The 19,997-nt window shown below is 39.9% G+C and overlaps 2 protein-coding genes across 46 annotated transcripts in view; both read right to left on the bottom strand.

The window, feature by feature from the left end:
• Positions 1–13,816, bottom strand: part of thrap3b (thyroid hormone receptor associated protein 3b) — a 32,803-nt gene extending 18,987 nt beyond the window's left edge. For 3 of the 10 annotated variants that reach the window (XR_016493541.1, XR_016493546.1, XM_036970652.2), the window contains exon 1: positions 5,830–6,190. The gene's annotated coding sequence lies outside the window, so the exon portion shown is untranslated. Of the gene's footprint in view, positions 1–5,673; positions 6,307–13,574 lie in introns of those variants that run through there. The other 7 variants (XR_016493542.1, XM_036970654.2, XR_016493544.1 and 4 more) reach the window with 4 other exon arrangements.
• Positions 13,817–17,228: 3,412 nt separating this feature from the next.
• Positions 17,229–19,997, bottom strand: part of map7d1b (MAP7 domain containing 1b) — a 48,527-nt gene continuing 45,758 nt past the window's right edge. For 13 of the 36 annotated variants that reach the window (XM_021560081.3, XM_021560070.3, XM_021560076.3 and 10 more), the window contains 3 exons: positions 19,858–19,927; positions 19,388–19,645; positions 17,229–18,548 (listed from right to left, as the gene is read on the bottom strand). In XM_021560081.3, the coding sequence (XP_021415756.2) occupies positions 18,538–18,548; positions 19,388–19,645; positions 19,858–19,927 (339 nt within the window). In that variant the 3' untranslated portion in view covers positions 17,229–18,537. The remainder of the gene's footprint in view (positions 18,549–19,387; positions 19,646–19,857; positions 19,928–19,997) is intronic. The other 23 variants (XM_090227797.1, XM_090227801.1, XM_021560074.3 and 20 more) reach the window with 4 other exon arrangements.

The following is a 19,997-nucleotide window of genomic DNA, read 5'->3' as shown; positions in this document are numbered from 1 at the left end:
TGGGAATAGAGCAGCACTATTTCGGACACAAGACACACAGCCTCTGGCAACTCCATGGGGGTAATGGCTGGCTCTGCTTCAGATACACACAATCTTAATATTCAGCCCAAAGGACAGGTGCCTCCATCAAAACAGAAAGGAGGGATGGGGACGTAGTCCAAGATCAGACATAACACGAAGGATTTGAACATAGCTTTAAAAATCCTGACAGAAATCTAGTGCTCCGGCCCAAACATCCTTCTGAATATCAGGCAGCACGAACGTGTTTTATATTGTTTTCCTTGTGAAGTTATTAGAAAAGATAACGTCTAACTTCCAGCCACACAATCATCTCAGGGGTGTCAAACTCATTCCATGGAGGGCATAACGTCTGCTGGTTTTTGTTTCTCTTTCAAATAAGAATAAGAATTAAAAAAACAGATGAGGGGAATTGCTTGCTAATCAGCTACCTTAATTCATCAAACAAGTACAAGGGAGGAGTGAAAAGCCAGACACACGGTCCTCTGTGGAATGAGTTTGACATGTGATCTAGGACAAGTCAAAGGCAACTGGCCTCCTCACACGTGCATCAATATAATTGGACACAATGTACCATCATTTAACAGTGCAGTCTTCTCTGGAATAGTAGAGGAGGAAGACAAGTAAACAAAATTATGCAACTGGGTACTTATTGTAGGGTTAGGATGTCAAATTTGGTATTCAAATGTATTTTGGAAACACTTCCCAACAATACACAAGTATTACAATGATTTTTTTATTGTTCTGTAGTACTGTTAGCGATTGAGAAACATTTACAGTAGAGAGGACACTATGGCCCAAATGGGCCAAGAGACTGGCAGAAGTCAGGGGTCAAGTGCTCTGCATTTTTCTATTTCATTGCTAACAAAACATTATTTCAAATATTTAGAGGAGTTAACTTTAAGGTAGTCCACATACATAACACTAACTAGCAATGCATAAAGACGCTGTTAAACAATTAGGCCTAACCTTTGTATTTGCTCATAGCGAATGAGGATGCACTGCACACACCATCAAATGGTAAATAATTTATCAATTAAAATTACAAGCATTTCACGGCACCTGCAATAACATCTGCAAATCTGTGTATGCGACTAATGAACTTAGATTTAGATTTCTTGTCCAATTGGTATTTCAACCACAAACAAATGGTTTTCTTCAATCTACTGCCTAAATATGATTAACTTGTTCTCAAGTTGCAATCAACACAATGATGAGCATTTGCAATTTTGCACTTGTAGGCCTATTTCTTGCCTATTGTTCTCACCAAACCAGTTAGAGCCTAATGTTGGGACATTGTCTTTTCTGTATTAGGCTACTCATTATAGTCTGAGGTAGACCTATGATAAACAAGGCTGTCTACTGGTTAATAATTAGCAGTGGAAGGTTTGTATGCGAATCACCACTGTCTGATGCTCCTTTCCTCATTCCCATGGCTGTGCAGTGCATCCTGCAGAGTGCATGTTACAAGCACTGTATTGTATTTACTCCGCAATGCCTCAGTGCCTTCCTTCACTTTCCCTGGCCCGCATTGTCAACCTTATTCATCAAAACCAGCTTTCTCTGTCTGCATCCCAAATAGCACCCTATTCCCTACATAGTGCACTACTTTTGACCAGATCCTAAAAGTTGTGCGCTATGTAGTGAATAAGGTGCCATCTGGGACATACCCTTACCCCCTCTCAAACTTAAGTCAAGCAATCAGAACAGAGAATAAATAGTTCACAATGTGTTGTTCTTCCCCTTCTTTAACAGTATGCTGGTAAGGGGTTGTAGTGTACAAACGAGACAAGGGAGGTGGGGTCTTGGGAAGTGTTGACACATCATGTACAACACAGGAAATCTGACAGAAAGTTCCTTTACAACCTAGGTCTCTAGATCCTCAGCTTTCACAGATTCTGAAGAACATGGCTTTGTGACTTCGCTATGTTACTTATTCAGACGTAAAAGTTTACACTTCAACTAAGCAGTAGTCTCTCACAGAGAAGTGCAAGTCACATACCCAGCTAGAGTTCAGGTTTTTTCACAGTAAGAGGCTTCTAATTCTGGTCAACATACAGGCAGACAAAAAGAGCCTGTAGTTACTAAATGTGGGACCTATCCTAGTGCACACGCAGGCCTAGCATATAGACTACCGTTTAAAAGTTTGAGGTCACTAATACCCTGACTACATCGCGTGCGCAAGCATGGCAAAATACATTTAGAAATCTATATTATTCAATTATTGCGCAAGCGCAAACAAGCGTCTGTGTTGCCAAGGGCTAAAATAGAAGTCAGTTCTATTTGTGACACAGATTGCGCTGTAAGTCCTGCCTCTCCCATCTCCTCATTGGTTTATAGAAGCAGGTACTAAAGGTCGACCGATTAAGATTTTACCAATTATTGGAGGACCAAAAAAAGCCAACACCAATTAAATCTGACTATTTTATTTCTTTATTTGTAATAATGACAATTACAACAATACTGAAATTAACACTTATTTTAACTTAATATAATACATTAATAAAATCAATTTAGCCTTAAATAAATAATGAAACATGTTCAATTTGGTTTAAATAATGCAAAAACAAAGTGTTGGAGAAGAAAGTAAAAGTGCAATATGTGCCATGTAAAAAAGCTAACGTTTAAGTTCCTTGCTCAGAACATGAGAACATATGAAAGCTGGTGGTTCCTTTTAACACGTGTCTTCAATATTCCCAGGTAAGAAGTTTTAGGTTGAAGTTATTATAGGAATTATAGGACTATTCATCTCTATACCATTTGTATTTCATATACCTTTGACTATTGGATGTTCTTATAGGCACTTTAGTGTAACAGTATGGCTTCCGTCCCTCTCCTCGCCCCTACCCGGGCTCGAACCAGGAACACATCGAAAACAGCAACCCTCGAAGCATCGTTATCCATTGCTCCACATACGCCGCGGTCCTTGCAGGGCAAGGGGAACAACTACTGCATGGTCCTAAAGCCAAAACCTAATTTGGCCGCCTTTCTTTCCAGTTCTCTGCTGCCTGTGACTGAAACGAATTGCAAAAATCTTTCAAGTTGGAGACTTATCTCCCTCACCAACTTTAAACATCTGCTATCTGAGCAGCTAACCGATCGCTGCAGCTGTATATAGTCCATCGCTATATAGCCCACCCAATTTACCTACCTCATCCCCATACTGTTTTTATTTGATTTACTTTTCTGCTCTTTTGCACACCAGTATCTCTACCTGCACATGTTCATCTGATCATTTATCACTCCAGTGTTAATCTGCTAAATTGTAATTATTCACTCCTATGGCCTATTTATTGCCTACCTCCCCATGCCTTTAGCACACAACATATATAGATTCTTTTTGTTCTACTATGTTATTGACTTGTTTATTGTTTACTCCATGTGTAACTCTGTTGTTGTCTGTTCACACTGCTATGCTTTATCTTGGCCAGTCGCAGTTGCAAATGAGAACTTGTTCTTAACTAGCCTACCTTGTTAAATAAAGGTGAAATAAATAAATAAAAATGCTGTGTATGTGACAAAACAAGCTAGTGTAGAGAATCATCGTACCATCTAAACAGCTGTGAAATATACTTTCAATAATCACATTTTGTATTTTTCAGCTGTTTAAAGCTGGTGTACAAAACAGAAAGTAAAAACTAAACTTAACTGGAAGCATTGAAATGGAGCACAGAACAGATCTACCCCTTCTTAGACTTGCTTTCAATGAGAATTACATATCTACAATCCCATTTCTATCTGAATTTGGTCAGGTCGCCAAAAAAAGTTACATGTTGAAGCTTTAAATTATGACATAGCCTACACAGCCTAAGCCCTGTGGTTGAACATATTCGGTAAATAATGATAGTAAGAGTTGTAAGCCTCGGTTTCTTGTTACTGAGTATTGAATGCAGAGTCGGGTCCTCACTAGTCACCACAAAATCATATTTATGACTAATCCCAACCTAACTCGTCACTGGAAATAACACTATCATATTTCATACCGCTTTTAAAACAATGAAATGCACTCCAGATCGCCAAAGCAGCCAAAAGATGGTATGAGCATAATTGTCTAGAACACATCCATCCGTTTATATCGTCATGAAAAATGAAATATTTCACTTAGATGTGGTTTATCTAAACAGTGTCCAAAATGATTCAACTCTTTTTCTCCTTCAAGTACCATGTCGCAATGCGCCCTGTGTCTGTGAAACAGAGATATTAAATAAAGGAAAAAGAAACGCCCCATCCAACCATCATTCACGTCGTCATGCTAAATCACACGGTTGCTAAACTAATCGTCACGCAATCCCTTCTCAAATTTAGAGTAAGAGTAGATAAAGTTGCCTATTTTCCTCAAAAGTACGTAATGTCATGATTCCAAAGCTATATGATATTACAGCGAACAAGTTAATTATTTCACACCTTGGAAATGGTTTGCAACGTTGTACTTGTTTCTCGAAATTCATGCTAATGTTTGGTTTTTGAGCTAGGGCTCAATTGACTCCCATTCACTCCTTGAAGGAGAGCTCATTGCCACAGAATGCACCGTGCGGCCCATGGACGATTTATGGGCAATGTTCACAATGGGCGTTAATACGATTCTAATGGTGTACCCCATCTCCTCAAAAACATCTATGTGGGATAGCAACGTTACTCTGCTCTCGCTCTGGGTAGAGACGCCGTTTATAGCTCAGTGGCAGAAACAAACTGGAAGTTGAACTCAGTGAGTAAGACTTCTAAATTGATAGTGCTGTTTGTTTAGGCGATTGTACAGCTAGCTAGTTACTTCACATGCTTATATTGACTCTGCTACTATTGTGTGTAGCTATGTTTTCTAGCTACCTAGCCCAGCGAGAGAGAATTGCATTGTGGGTTTTGTAGTAGATTTGAGCTGCAACAGATTTCCTTAAGGAATTTAACGACAAAATGAAACATTTGTCCAAATTATTTTTACGTTAGTGATATTTATCACTCAATAATTTGTGTTTTGGGATGGATTATCCCTTCAGTAATTTTTGATATAGCAATTTTCACTGGCTAGTGACAACCGCGGAGTCGTCTAATCTAGAGCAATCTCATTTAAATATTGACATTGATTGGGAGCATTCTAGTCCCTGAAATGTTACCAGATTGACATGGGATCGGTCTGCTTTGGTCAATCAAAAGACATAAGCTTATATTTCAAGGATGTATTTCTACTCACATGATTAATGCTGGTGGAGTATTATTTAAAATTCTGGCTACAATACTGTAGGCTATTGTTGAATTCACATGAGGCTACATTATACAACCCCCAAAAAACAGATGACAGCAACTGTTTGATGCCCGTTAGTTAGGTCATTAACAGTTGGTGAATACATCTGTTTTTGCACTCATTTAGCTGTTTAATTATCCTAATGTGCTTGGCAAACATAGCTATGTTTAGAGGCAAACAGCTGCTCTAGCTAGTAGTGGAGTAATGGACATGAACAGTCAGTGTACATATACATTGTGGCTGGTTAGTTAGCTCAAGTCAAGGCTAATAATGAACAAGATTAACTATATAAAATCAGTTAGCTAGCTAGAATGGCGTTTTCTAACTACCTAACTAGTCAATTTTTACAGTAAACTGGGTTACACTTTAGTTGGTTAACTAGCTAACTACACTATTTTAGTATTAAAGTGACTAGTTACCTGGCTGGAGAGCAGAGGGTAAGTAGCCGACTAAACTGGAGTTGAGTGTAATCGGCTAGGGGGTGGGTAGCTAACGTTAGCTGGCTAACTAGCTTCACTGGCAGACGTCAACAGGTAAAATAACTGGTTTATAAAACAACATGCCCTTTCACTTACCTCAGACTGGTTTCACACGGCTAAATTAGCTAGCTTGTTTGTTAATACAAATAAAATGTTAAGTTAGCTAAATTGTGTTGCTAGCCAAACCAGACCAATACGCTCCTGCTGCTTTCCGACAAAGCAACGGAATAACTAACTCTACCCCTGACAAGGAGGACGCAGTTGCACGGTCGGTATTTAACTTAACTACCCGAAGTCATAAATGTAATTTTCTGCTAAATACATACATATTTCTGATATCGTACGCTAGCTACCAAATGTATTGAGCCATTTGGTCCCCTCACCAGTGAGTCGTAAGGTACAGTACGCAGCAGCAGTAGGCTAGTGAGGCAGAGATCGGTATATAATGACGAGATGCTCATATCTCCGCCCCAACAATGGAGTCGTTGTCCCAAAGGCAGGAAGGCAGGTGATTAGCTACAAAATAAGCCCATAGGAACAAATTATGCTTATTTTAGACATTTTGGCGAGAGTGAAACATCTTGCTATGCCTCTTCCTCTTTGACTGAGGTCAAATTTCCTTCCTAGATTTCCCTGTCAAATCTTTAATTAAGGCTGGTCCCCCATCTCATTTGATTATTATTTGGATTATTCAAATCATGCTGCCAATCAGTCATCCAGTAGCTACTGTAGGCTACTACTGTAAAATATTACCTGAACCTGCAATGTATTGTGCTTTCCTGATGAGACGCATTTTCTTGGGCTCGAAATAGATTACAGGATGCACTGTTTCCTCTACCAGTATTGACCTCAATGATTATGCGCTCAACCCCCTTTTGCTTCGTCATACTCTAAAATGTTCCGTACATTTTACAAGCAGTTGGCTACCTGTCCAAACTATCTGTCCCTAATGAAAAGGAAAGTGCGACTTAATTGAAATAGGGCAATCTTCTGTAAACCACCTCTACGTTGTCAAAACACAACTGATTGGCTCAAACAAATTAAGAAGGAAAGAAATTCCACAAATGAACTTTTAAAGGCACACCTGTTAAAATGCATTCCAGGTGACTACCTCATAAAGCTGGATGATAATACAAAGAGTGTGCAACGCTATAGGGTGGCTACTATATACAATATATTTAGATTTGTTTAACACTTTGTGGTTATTACATGATTCTGTATGTGTTATTTCATAGTTTTGATAGTCTTTACTATTCTACAATACAGAAAATTGTAAAAAATAAAGAAACTGTTGAATGTGTAGGTGTCCACACTTTTGACTGGTACTGTACCTGAGAGATATAAAGATTTGTATTATTATTATTTTTTTTACATTCATTTAACCCATTATTTTTGGTACTAAACAGTTTCCATGTATTTATTTTTATTTAACCATGTAGGCAGCTAACCCACTGTTCCTAGGCCGTCATTGAAAATAAGAATTAGTTCTTTAACTGACTTGCCTAGTTAAATAAAGGTTAAAAAAATATATATTAAGAAAAGCGACAACAACAGTTACAAACAAACGTACAGTCAATAACACAGTGTGTGCAAATGTAGAAGAGTAGGGAGGTAAGGCAATAAATAGGCCATAGAGGAGAAATAATTACAATTTAGCGATTAACACTGGAGTGATATATGTGCAAATGATGATGTGCAAGTAGAGATACTGAGGTGCAAGAGGGTAAGTAATAATATGGGGATGAGGTAGTTGGGTGCGCTATTTACAGATTGGCTGTGTACAGGTACAGTGATCTGTAAGCTGCTCTGACAGCTGATGCTTAAAGTTAGAGAGGGAGATATAAGACTATAAGAGATACTTCCATTCATAAAAAAAAATGGGTACTGGGGGGCCTTCAGAAGAGTCTTGTGAGGCCTGTGGGCGTCCTAGAGCAAAACAACCGACATGTACCTGTTTAAGAGTCTCAGAAGTTGGCAGATCGGCTGTACCGACATCATACAAGTCCCAAGACGTTTGTGGGGGTCGTAGAGCCAACCGGAGACTGAAATATTAGTGAGAGTCTCACCTTTTCATAGAGGGGTCATAATAGTTTGTAGGCCAACCCGTTCGGACGATAAAGACACGAGAAGACCGATTGTTGGGATATCTCATGGTCTGACAAACACCGCTCTAGCTGTCACCTTTCACGGCAAGATGCGGAAGTGCAACATCGGCGGATATGGTGGTGAAATGTTTTGTTGAATTCGCACGGCTCAACCGAATGTAAATTTAAAAAATAGACATTGAACTGACGTCTGTGCCCAGTAGGTGCCCCTCAATGAGGCCAACAGGAAGCTTAATCTGATTTGTGTCTAGTTCATAACTGTAAATACCTTGCACAAAGCAACACTCTATTTTAGTTAGGGTGTCATAGTACCCCTCAACCCAATTTGTGTGTGAGGAGGAGATGAAGGCCATCTGTTTGGGGGCCTATGTTGATGTTGTAATTGAATAGTAAAATCTTTTTCTTTTTTTTTGAGGCAGAGCACCCAGTGCCATTTTTAATTGGGGAGGACTGGCTCGTGGTAATGGCTGGAGTGGAATGCTATCAAATGCATCAGACACATGGTTTCCATGTGTTTAATGCCATTCCATTCGCTCTGTTCTGGCCATTATTATTATTATTATGAGCTGTCCTCCCCTCAGCAGCCTCCTGTGGTGTCAGCTATGATATGATACCTTGAGTTTGAAAAAATCTCTTGTTTATTGAGCTACAGTAAGTGAAGTGGATCAACACTTGGATGATGATAACATAATTACATTATTGGTCCATGATCTGTACTAAACATACTGTAAATGCATCATTTATTTATGTAATTCTCTTCATGGTGATGTATCCTGAAATATGTACACAAAGGTAGAAACATTTCATATCTTCCATTGCATGTTTGGGTCTTATTCTACACACTGGCTAACAAGCTCCTCCCCCAAACAAGACCAAATTTGTTTGGTCTAGACCTGACTAAATATGTTCCAGTCATATGTTTGGACATGACAGTATAGTACAGTAGACTACTGTCCAGTAAAGTAGAGCATATTACATTATACTGTACTCTACACGTGTGCTCTACGGTACTGTACTACACTATACTCTACTGTGCTGTACTGTATTTTACAGCTCTGTACTGTGCTCTACTGCAACTAGTTTGTGACTACTATGATTTCCCATTGTGACCAATTCAATTGCAGCTATTCTGTTACAGATTTTTCAGGTCACTCTGATTTGATAACAGAGTGACGTGTTTTAAATACTTAGTAATTCATAAACAAAATTGTTAGCAGTAAAAACACTAACTAATTAGTAGGTCTACCTTTTACTTCTGTGAACTTTCAGAATTTTCCCTCATGAGGGAGAGAAATGTGAAAATATCTTAAAGATATGGGGGTTATGGTCACAGAATGACAAGACCCTAGACAATATTTCTTAAACTTATAGAAGGCAAATCATTTCTGCAAAACTAAATATAAATGTTGATATTAGTTGGCAAGGGCCTTAACTTCAATGTAATTGTGTTTTAATATATTTCAAATACATTTTAAGACTTTATAGTAGATGTTTTTAAGACCTCTTTTGCGTCTGTGTGTGTGTGTGTGTGTGTGTGTGTGTGTGTGAGATTAGTCATCTGTAGAGGACTGTATTAGCCAGTAGTAAATGTGTAACAGATTTTGGAAACACTTTATTTGGATAGTCCCTAGTAGATGTTCAATAACCGTCAACAACATTTTAACTAACTATCCTCTACCCTAGCCCTACCCTAAACTTAACCCGTAGCCTAACCTTAACCTTAACCCTCACCCCACCCCTTATTCTAAACCTACCCTTAGCAAGTATTTGCTCATCAACAGACAGTTTGTTGATAGTATGACCATCTGTACATTCTCTATATGGGACTATCCAAATAAAGTGTGACCCATATTTTTATAATCATTGTCCATTCACAGAGAGAGGGCATTGTGGGAATCTGGAGTCATTTCACTGTTGGACATGTTATTCCCCCCTGAAGTGTTTAAAATAAAAATCTTTGTATTCAATGGAATACACTGCCAAACTTTATCCAAAGCCAAGGCCTAGCCAGCCAATTCAGTAAAACCCCAGATGTGTTATGGAAGTAAACAGCACTTTTCCACTCAGAAGAAGGTAGATAAAAGGATTATTTTTGCACTCGGGAGGAAATCCCCATTAAAATCCAAAATGAATAAGAATCATATTAATCCAGCAAGAATTACTGCATGAACATTAATAATGCAATTGTATTTTTGTGCTCTTGTAAAAATGAGCTGATTTGTGTAGTAATGCGCCTCTGTCGTCCCCTTTTTATTCTGTGCCATGTGTAGACCCCAGCAGCAGTTCTGTATTTCCATTACCTTCCATTTAACAGGGCAGAAAGATGGTAGCATGCAGCTTGTTGGCAGATGATGCCTTTGTTTTGATGGTCTCATAAACCAGCATCTTTGCTCCCTGCTGAGAAGTCGTGTTGACTATATCACTGCTACCATGCAGTTGGGGTTTGAACAGTGCCTGGCTGCAGGCTCCTGAAAGAGAACCTGATGAGATCAGGTGTGTTTGCTCTAAAGCATAAGCATTGAACACACGTCATTAGTCTGGAAACTAAATAGTGAGATATGTCATGCCCTGAGAGACTTGAGCAGGAAAAATGCGCTCGGCTTCAACTCCGTGCAGCGACAGTGACTCCCTTTCTATTCACTGTGTTCTTATCATGCTGCGTTGACATGTCCCATACTTGATAGTCTTTAAATAGGCTAACTGTGCACCACATACATACAGGGTATCATCATAATGGTTGTGGAAAGGAAACAAACCCGGCTGTTCTCTAAAACCATCTCAAGGACAGAGGAACTGCCTATCCAGATAGTTTCTGAAACTATCTTTCTTCTACTGCATATATAATATAGTCTACTGTATAACATATAACTAACCACTACCAACTCCAAGATGCATCCTTTATCATTTTTCCAAGCACATCTCACATCTGTGGTAGTAAATTCACCCCCTTTTGACCTTAGAGGCTGCAGAGATAGTGACAAACACTTTTTTTTTCTCTCCCTTCCTTCCCTTTCTTCCAGGTGCTTTTGGAATGCAGGTGTCCCTAGACCTGGTGGTGCCTAGATTCAATTTAGTCCATGCCCAATGTCCTGTCGACACATTGTGTAATGCCACATGCCTCCTAGACCTGTCAATCACTATTATAGACTGTTTATGGTCTCACTTTGGCTTTACATTCCATAAGGGAAGGAACTAAACCGGCAAAAGGTGGGTGACAATGAAAATTGTTGCCTCAAAGGTTTTGACCCTGTAAAGGTAACACTAACCTATAAGATGAAGATATGGCAAGGATTGTTGTAAACCTTAGGACATGTCTGCCGTATCATCCCTTTGACAACTCATTTACTAGCTCCTGAAGTTTCATATATCTAACGTCTTGATATTCTGAGCGTTTTTATGACTCTAGACCTACAACCAGTCAACTAAAGCCTTGGCCTATGTGAAAAAATCTTGGTGCTCTGCTTTACATGCACAATCCTTCAGGAAATGTGCTCCTTTATGTTCATGAAATTGTTGCACACCATGTAACTGCAAGCATAAACTAAATGGGGAAAGTTTTTATGCCAGTACTTGAGTCATCTAGTCATAGGCTTTCCAGGTTACGGGATTAGTACACTTGATGTCTTCATCCCACAAAAAAGGCTAAACCAATAGCACATGTCAACACTAGGCCCATAGGACAATGAAGTAAGTCAACTCAAAAAGAAGGAAAACCAACAACGAATGTTGCATAATTTGGTGAGATAGGTAGTCTGTCCACGACAGGGCTCTAAACCAACAGAACAAACACAAGGTCATGCTGCAATTCATTCAAGTTTTTATCAAATGTGTTTTGTGGTTTTTATCTGTGTGATTCCCAGTTTACTGCATTCCCATTGTAGGAATGCCAGTTTAAATCTGGAGTGTGTTGTAGTGAGTGACTGGCTGGCCACCATAAACTCAACCAAACACTGAAGTGGAAGACAACGTCTTTTGTCAGTACCTGTTTCTATTTAAAGCTTTGATCATTGCACTTCACTTTCACAGGAGACTGGAGGTACATATTCTGTGGGAATAAGATGGCTGCTGCTACAGCGGTGATGCAAACGATTTTGTGCTGTGACCTATTTCCTGCTTCTGGCTGAGAGCTGTCCACAGTAGGATGGTTACCAAATGGCACTCTATTCCCTATATAGTGCACTACTTTTTACCAGGGCCCATAGGACTATGTAGGCTGAGTCCCAAATGGCACCCTATTCCCTATGTGGCTCTAGTTGTGCAGAAACACACCGTCAAGTTTGAGGGTAATTCTGCTGAGTATGCAATGGGATGCTATGTCCCATTTACTTGGGCCTCATTGCACAGAGTGGCGTGTAAGGCCTCCACAAGGTCTCTCCATCTCTTCCTGTCCCCCTTAGCTTTAACTGGGGTTAACTGTGCACCATGTCAACAGCTTCAAACCCCTCAACAGCTTAATAAAAATGCCTCAACAGCTTCAAATGCCTCAACAGCTTCAAACCCTTCCTGTTATTATTTTGTTGGTCGACTTAATTGCCTCTCCTCTGTGTTGGTCACTTAACTCTGTTTACAATATTTTTTTTTTTTTTTTTTTTACATAGGGTCATGACGGATTATATAGATATACAGTCGGGTATTATATTCAAAACAATTATATTATTCTAAGTAGTAAAACATAATTATCGGCACCCCTGTTTTCAATACTCCGGCACCCTCTCCTTGCATCTTTCTTTCGACGCCAAACCCACCACTGGTGTGCGTGATCAAAGGGCTCGATTTGTGTGTCATCTGATCATAGCACCGGTTCCAATCCAAGTGCCAATGCTGTTTTAGCAAACTCCAGGCATTTACAATTGTTGGATGACATGAAAATACAGTTCTTGGCCACGCACACCCAGTGGTGGGTTTGGCCTTGAAAGAAATATGCATGTGCAGAAAAGTACATCATACCTACTGTAAAATAAGGTGGTGGATCCTTGATGTTATGGGGCTGTTATGCTTCCACTGGTCTTGAAGCCCTTGTTAAGGTCAACTGCATCAAACTCTACCAGGTATCAGGACATTTTAGCCAAAAACCTGGTTGCCTCTGCTAGGAGGCTGAAACTTGGCCGCAAGTGGATTTTCTACCAAGACAATAACCCTGAGCACACATTAAAATCCACAAAGAAATGGTTAATTGACCACAACATCAGCATTTTGCAAATGTCTTCTCAGTCTCCAGACTTGAACCTCAATAAATGTGTGTTTTGCATTCTGTATATAGAAATGGTCTAAGATCCCTCCCAATGTGTTCTGCAATCTCATAAAACATCTTTGAAAGAAGTGTAGGAGTATTGAAAACAGGAGTGCCAATTATTTTGACTTTCTTTTTTTAGATTTGTTTTTTATTTGTTAAACAAAGCAATTGTATTAGTATAAAATATAATTTTCACCATAAAATAGCATTGTATTACTTTATACAGTCTTTTTTTTGGTTGAATCAACGTTGTTTCCACGTCATTTCAATTAAATTACCTTGAACAAATGTGGAATAGACGTTGAATTGACGTCTATGCCCAGTGGGGTTATTGTATGTCCATTTAACTCATTATAATGGCTGATCTACTCTCAAATTATTTCAAAAACTTTTAAATAATTAGTTTCAGACCTGCATACCTACCATCACACAAGATCTGTCTAAAAACAAGGGCTAGGTTAGCATGTAAAAGTAAGAAATCCAAACATAAAAAGAGAACTCACCTCGAGTCTGGCAGCGTGAAAAAGAGAAAGTAAAAAATAAGAGCAGGAAGCCCAATGAACCACGGGGGAGGAATCACAAACCCTGGTTCTTATCTGGCATGTGCTTGATAAAAACTTCAACGGTAAACAATCTGTATACTGCACACATTGTTAGTTTTATTTAGTGCAGCATTGTCTGTAGTTATGTGGGATTATGTGTTTGTATATGGTATGTCTTCAGCCTCTAGGAAACCATGTGTTCAGCAGGTGGAGTTGACTTTAAAAACAATTAAATGGTAGATTTTATGAGGACCGAGACAGAGGCAAGGGTCAAAAGTTCAATCTTATTCATGTCTAAAGGATGGCCTCCCTAGATGCTAGTTCATTTCAGTAGACTCGGTGTTGTTTAGTCTGTGGGAAAGGACAACACAGTGTTGTGGAAAATGTGTCCTGTAGTGTTTTGGTAAAGTAGTGTTTTGGTAAGGCCCAAGGTAAAGTTAAGCAGAAGACCTGCCTCTCCCTTTCCAGATGACGGACATTTTAAAATGCAACACGCCTTCCATACCACTGTGGCCAACGTGGGACCAGAGAGGAAAGGGCCCTGACACACAGGTTTCAAATACCTGTCCGTCATTTTTCAAAACGGTAGAAAGACTAACACATCAGTCACTAGAGATACTGTAGCATACATGGTCGAAACATTTGCATAATTGTAGAAGATTCAAACTATCCATTGTCAAAGGTGTGATACCACATCACAATGTACAGACGGTTATGCAAATAGTCCAGTAACCAAAGAGCTAGCTCTCCAGTAACCAAAGAGCTAGCTCTCCAGTAACCAAAGGGAAATGGTTCTGTGTATTATCATATAGAGCAGTAGGCAGCTCTTGACCTAGCTACAATACCATAGAGATCCTATTAAATTACAAATGTGCTAAATTACTAGTATTCCTAATTCTATGATGCCTACACTATAGACATCATAACCTAGCTTTTTCCCAGAACACGTGACATGAGCAGCTGGGACCCTGGTGACATCACCTGGTTCCAGTGAGAACACCCAAGGAGAACATAGAAAATAAGTGAAGGGAAGGCTCTTCGTCTACCTCAATGCACTGTACAAGGGAAACAATGGGAATAAACCTTTTAATATACAGTATGTATTGTTGTCTTCAGCTGGAGTGCCTTTGTTTTTTTTTTATTGTCAAATAAGTCACATCAATTTATTGTAGTCTCCTAAAGACACAGAAAAAGCTTTTCACTCCAACAGAGAGTAAACCAATAAGGGCATACTTTCAGTGCCAGAAAGCCGTTACGGCTGCTGTTTCAGTAGGCCCAGTTTATTTAGCTGGATATTCAATATGTTAGCCAGGGCATGAAATAAGCACCATGACCATAGCCTAGGGGAATTTGTTGTAATAAAGGGTTCTATTAAAAGTTAGTGGGCTGCCCAGGGATGCTGAAAAGAGAGTGACCACAAGGCATATTATGTTTGATTGCAAAGGGATAGTGAACACACACCTGTTGTAGTGTCTGCTTTCATTACAAGGGTCAATCATCATGGGGTTGCAACCCAGAGCAACAGCTAAACAAATACAGCCTGCCCTGCACAGATAGCAGGTGTCTGACTCTTAGTGCAGCGATCTTTTTGTCCTTTATATCGACCGTCTAATGTCCAATGAATCAAGTCAAATTTGCTATCACAGTTCATTGACCTTTTTTTAAGTTAAAATTTTACCCACAGTAAAAACCTGAGATGTATAACACAACTTGAACACAACGAATGCCCACCAAAGATCAATAGTTTTAGCCATAGCAACCAAAACCCTGAAAGATTCACTGTATAATATGTTAGAATGAGGATTAGACATCTATAACAGCAACCAACAGGGTTGTTGGGTAGGTGACTTTCTAAATGTAATCTGTTAGTTACTACCTGTCAAATTGTAATCGGTAGTGTAACTTTTGGATTACCTTAACTCATTAACGTAATCTGATTACTTTCAGTTACTTTTGGATCACTTCCCCTTTTAGAGTCATTCGAGGAAGATAAAACGGATCCATCTTACGCAGTTGGTGTCACAGTGGTCTCTGACTTGTGGGTAGAGTCGCTCTGGTGAACAAATTTGAAATTGCGCTTTTCAATGTTGAATTGAATGTAATTGTGAAAAAAGAAAGGTGTCAATGTATTTTTTCGCAAACGTCCTTTTCTGAATTTAAGTGATCCAAGAAGTAATAATCAAGTGTTTTTTTAATACATGTATTCAGTTACTCTCCAACCCTGGCAACCAATCAACACCACAATAAACTATCTGTAATGTCATGAATCAAATCAATTCTCTTCAGTTGACACTTTGGGAACCTTCAGCGTTTCAAATGGAGGAAGAGGCGGCTCAATCCATCATAATGGATCCTGTCCCACATTCCCAATGAATCAAGTCCTTGTCTGTGTCCCAAATAGCACCCTATTCCCTACATAGTGCACTACTTTTGACCAGAGCCCTATGAGCTGTGGTCAAAAGACACATACCCTCTTGGCATAGACCATGACTGAAGCCCATATGTCATTGGACTGTCAACACTCTCCTATAAATAGACGGATAGATAAGAGCGAAAACGCTGGTGGTGCCTGAATGATGATGAGAGATGAGTCATGTTTTGCTATTTTTGAGGGAATAATAACAGCAAAAATCTTAGTTGCGTTTTGTTTTTGGATGCTGTAAAATCACTGTATCGTGCACAAGGCATTTGGGAAACAGGTGACATTTTCACTATCCTTCTGACCTTTTTGATGATTTAATCCGATCCTAATGATATTTCCTCTACTCACTGGAGTATCTGTGATAAAGATAAATACGGATGCCATTATAAAAGACCAGCTGGAGAAATCTGAACAGTTGTTGAACGATCCTCTTGGATCTGCATCATGTTTGTAAACAAGTGCTGCCACCTTCTGGCACAACGAGCTTATGCCTCTGCCTGAAATGGCAGCCCATTCCCTATATAGTGCACTCCTTCAAAAGTAGTGCACTATAAAGGGAATAGGGTGCCATATGGGATGAAGATAATGACTTATCTGATCAAACTAATAACCAACAAACCTACTCACAATTACCATTGTCCACTGAAGCAGTGGTGTTTTTCTCTCTTGAGAAAATAATAAGTCATTATTGTCTGTAATGGAGGTTTGAACCTGACTCAATGATTTGCATCACCAGCTGCTACTCTGGGTAAACAGGCTGGCAATCCTACCCCAGTGATTTCTAGTGAAGTGTGTTGTGATCAGAGAGAGCAGCTGTAATGCTGCACTTAACAGATCTATCCATCTCTCTCTCCTTCCATCCCTCCATTTTTCACTCTTGGTCCCTTGATCTGACAAAATCAATCTCTCTCTCTGTCAGATCAAGGGACAGAGTCTCTTAACCTCCCTCCATCTCCCTCCTCTCATTCACCACTTCAACATTTGGAGAGTTTGGGACTGAGGTTCTATCTGCATTTTTGTCAAAATGTTGCTATTGATGTAGCCATGTTCTGTTCAATGTTCTCTACCTGTATAGTACTCTAAATAACAAAATGCATGTTGTTCTGTTCAAAAGAATACTAGATAAAAATTGCGGACACCATTCAAACCAACAATGGTTCAGAATTTGAAAGAAAATTATCTCAGGAGTCATCTTTTTGCAGATAGAGCCTTTATAGAACCAGCAGTGAAATTGAACAGCGGACAGATACTGTACTGTGTCCTGATGGAACCAGCAGCGACATGGAACAGCAGACAGATACTGTACTGTGTCCTGATAGTACCAGCAGCGACATGGAACAGCAGACAGATACTGTACTGTGTCCTGATAGAACCAGCAGCGACATGGAATAGCAGACAGATGCTGTACTGTGTCCTGATAGAACCAGCACCGACATGGAACAGCAGACAGATACTGTACTGTGTCCTGATGGAACCAGCAGCGACATGGAACAGCAGACAGATACTGTACTGTGTCCTGATAGAACCAGCAGCGACATGGAACAGCGGACAGATACTGTACTGTGTCCTGATGGAACCAGCAGCGACATGGAATAGCAGACAGATACTGTACTGTGTCCTGATTCTCCTCTCTGTATTCATGTGATTCAAATGCGACATGGAAAAACACTGAAGAAACCAACCGTAACAGATTACGTTTAACAACCGCTGATCAAACTCCTGGCAAATGTAAGACTCTGTGACAATGTTAGACTCACGTCCCATACATTCATGTTTCACTTATCAGACATTGAGCCAACAGAAATGTACTACTTAGTCTGTATCATACCATCTTAAACAATAGACGAGAGTGACACAAACAGACGCACAGACGGACAGAAAGAGAAAGAAAGACAGGCACTCTCCATTTCATGAAGCTTTATCCCGCAGCTCCCCCATGGCAGGAGGCCTAGGCAGCCAGGCTCATATACATGTACACACTGCTCTGCTCCCTCTCCTAGTTCAATAACTCAATTATACAAGACAAAAAGAACCAACACACACTTTGTTCAACTTAAGATAACAATAGCAATAGAATAACAACGATGATGATGATGACAATAATAATAATAATAATAATAATAATAATAATTACAACCATAGTCAAATATTGTATATTTCCAGGTCTTATAATTCTCAAAAATTCCTAATATTACACTGTCAGTCGTTTTAAGGTGCACCATAACCTCTGCATGTGACATTTTCAATAAAACTTAACACATGTTGCACTATAACACACCGTGAAGAAGATAGACATCATTTTTTGCTTTTTTTGTTCATTTTTCAACAAGTATTTCTCCGCAGAGTTTTCTTCCTCCTTCTCGACCTCTGCGGCATTAGATATATGTTTTTAGTCATTTAAAAGCAGTCCATAGTTGTTTTTTTTGTTTGGCACACTTTTTTATTTCTAAACTGCTGTGTCGTGTGGCACAAACTGATTGGATCGACCGGTGGCCTGGTGTCTCAGAGGACTTCTGGAGGGAGAGAGGAGGGGGGAGAGAGAGAGAGCGAGAGAGAGAGCAAATCATTAATTTGTGCTTCAATTGGGAATATGAGCTATATTCTACAGTACATAATGGCCTACTGTGTATGAGGACATAATATAAGATGTCATTGGTCCTATTGCTTTCTTTGTTTGCTTTGCTTGGTTTAGGCTGTCTTCCAGACCGGCTGTGGGTTCTTGGCATGATGAATGGGGACTCGCTTCCCAACCTAAGGGGCCTGCCCAAACAGGACTGGGACCCTGTCCCACATAGGGCATGTTGCCTAAGCTCCCTGAGGCTGAGACCCAGGCTTGGGGATAGTGGTAGAGGTTTGGAGCCCCCTCTCTGCATACTGTAGTAATAGCTCTAGTCTAATTATGCTATAATTAGCCTGCCTTTCAGGCTGCCTTTAAGTTCTAGTTAATTACAGCATAATTAGACCTGCCTTTCAGGCTGCCTTTAAGTTCTAACTAATTACAGGATAATTAGACCTGCATTGTAGTCATTTAGCAGACATTCTTATCCAGAGCGACTTAGTTAGTGCATTCATCTTAAGATAGCTAGGTGGGACAACCACATATCACAGGCATATAAAGTACATTTTCCCTCAATGTAGTAGTCAGTGCTAGAAGGGGGGGGGGGGGGGGGGTGGCTGCTTTTAAGGTTGCCTTTATGTTCTAGCTAATTACAGCTAGAACTGTGCTGAGCTATACACATGCTGGTATTTTGGTTATAGAGCAATGGATTGCTTACAGTGATAAAACACTTTATTTGTAATGTTGAAATAAGCATTTTGATCATAAGGCATGTATGTAGGAATTAATCCTGACCTGCATAGCTACCTGCAGCATGCTGAGGCTTCATTGGACATGTTTTCATGAGGAAGGGCTCCAGGATTGGGTCACTGACTATGTCACTCCCCAGTTGCCCTGGCCCACCGTTGCTGCTCCCGCTGTGATTGGGCATCTGAATGATCTGCTCAAAGTCAGCAGCCTCACCATTGGCTGAGAGACCGTTCTGGTGTTTGGCTGGCTGGACACCGTTCAGCACAGGGGCAGACTCTGCTGCACTCTGCTTGCTCTCAGGAGCTGCAGAAAAAAAAGTTAGTCAAGGACCATTTTCCATTTTTGACTGGCTTCTTTTTTTTCACATGTTGGAGAGTCAGCAGAGTGACACTCTACAAATGTAATTGATATAGTTTACTCTTAAACAAATACTGTACATAGCCCTTAACAGGCTGGGTTTTCAAGGATGGAGGGAGAACAAAGTGACATTGCAAGTTACATCGCAGTGAACTTACATTTACTTCTGTCCGTAGTGTCCTTGACATTGGCCTGTGCTGGGGAAGTGGAATCCTTCGGCAGTGTAGGCTAGAAGAACATAAAATGGCACATGGTTGCCATGCATCAACCAAGGGTGCTACACATTGGTGGTGCTTTG

The sequence above is a fragment of the Oncorhynchus mykiss genome, chromosome 30 (assembly GCF_057628025.1).
Source record: "Oncorhynchus mykiss isolate SJ-2025 chromosome 30, ASM5762802v1, whole genome shotgun sequence".
Lineage (NCBI taxonomy): Eukaryota > Metazoa > Chordata > Actinopteri > Salmoniformes > Salmonidae > Oncorhynchus > Oncorhynchus mykiss.
The sequence above is the reverse complement of the archived record's forward strand: the minus strand, read 5'-3'. Positions and strand labels throughout refer to the sequence as shown.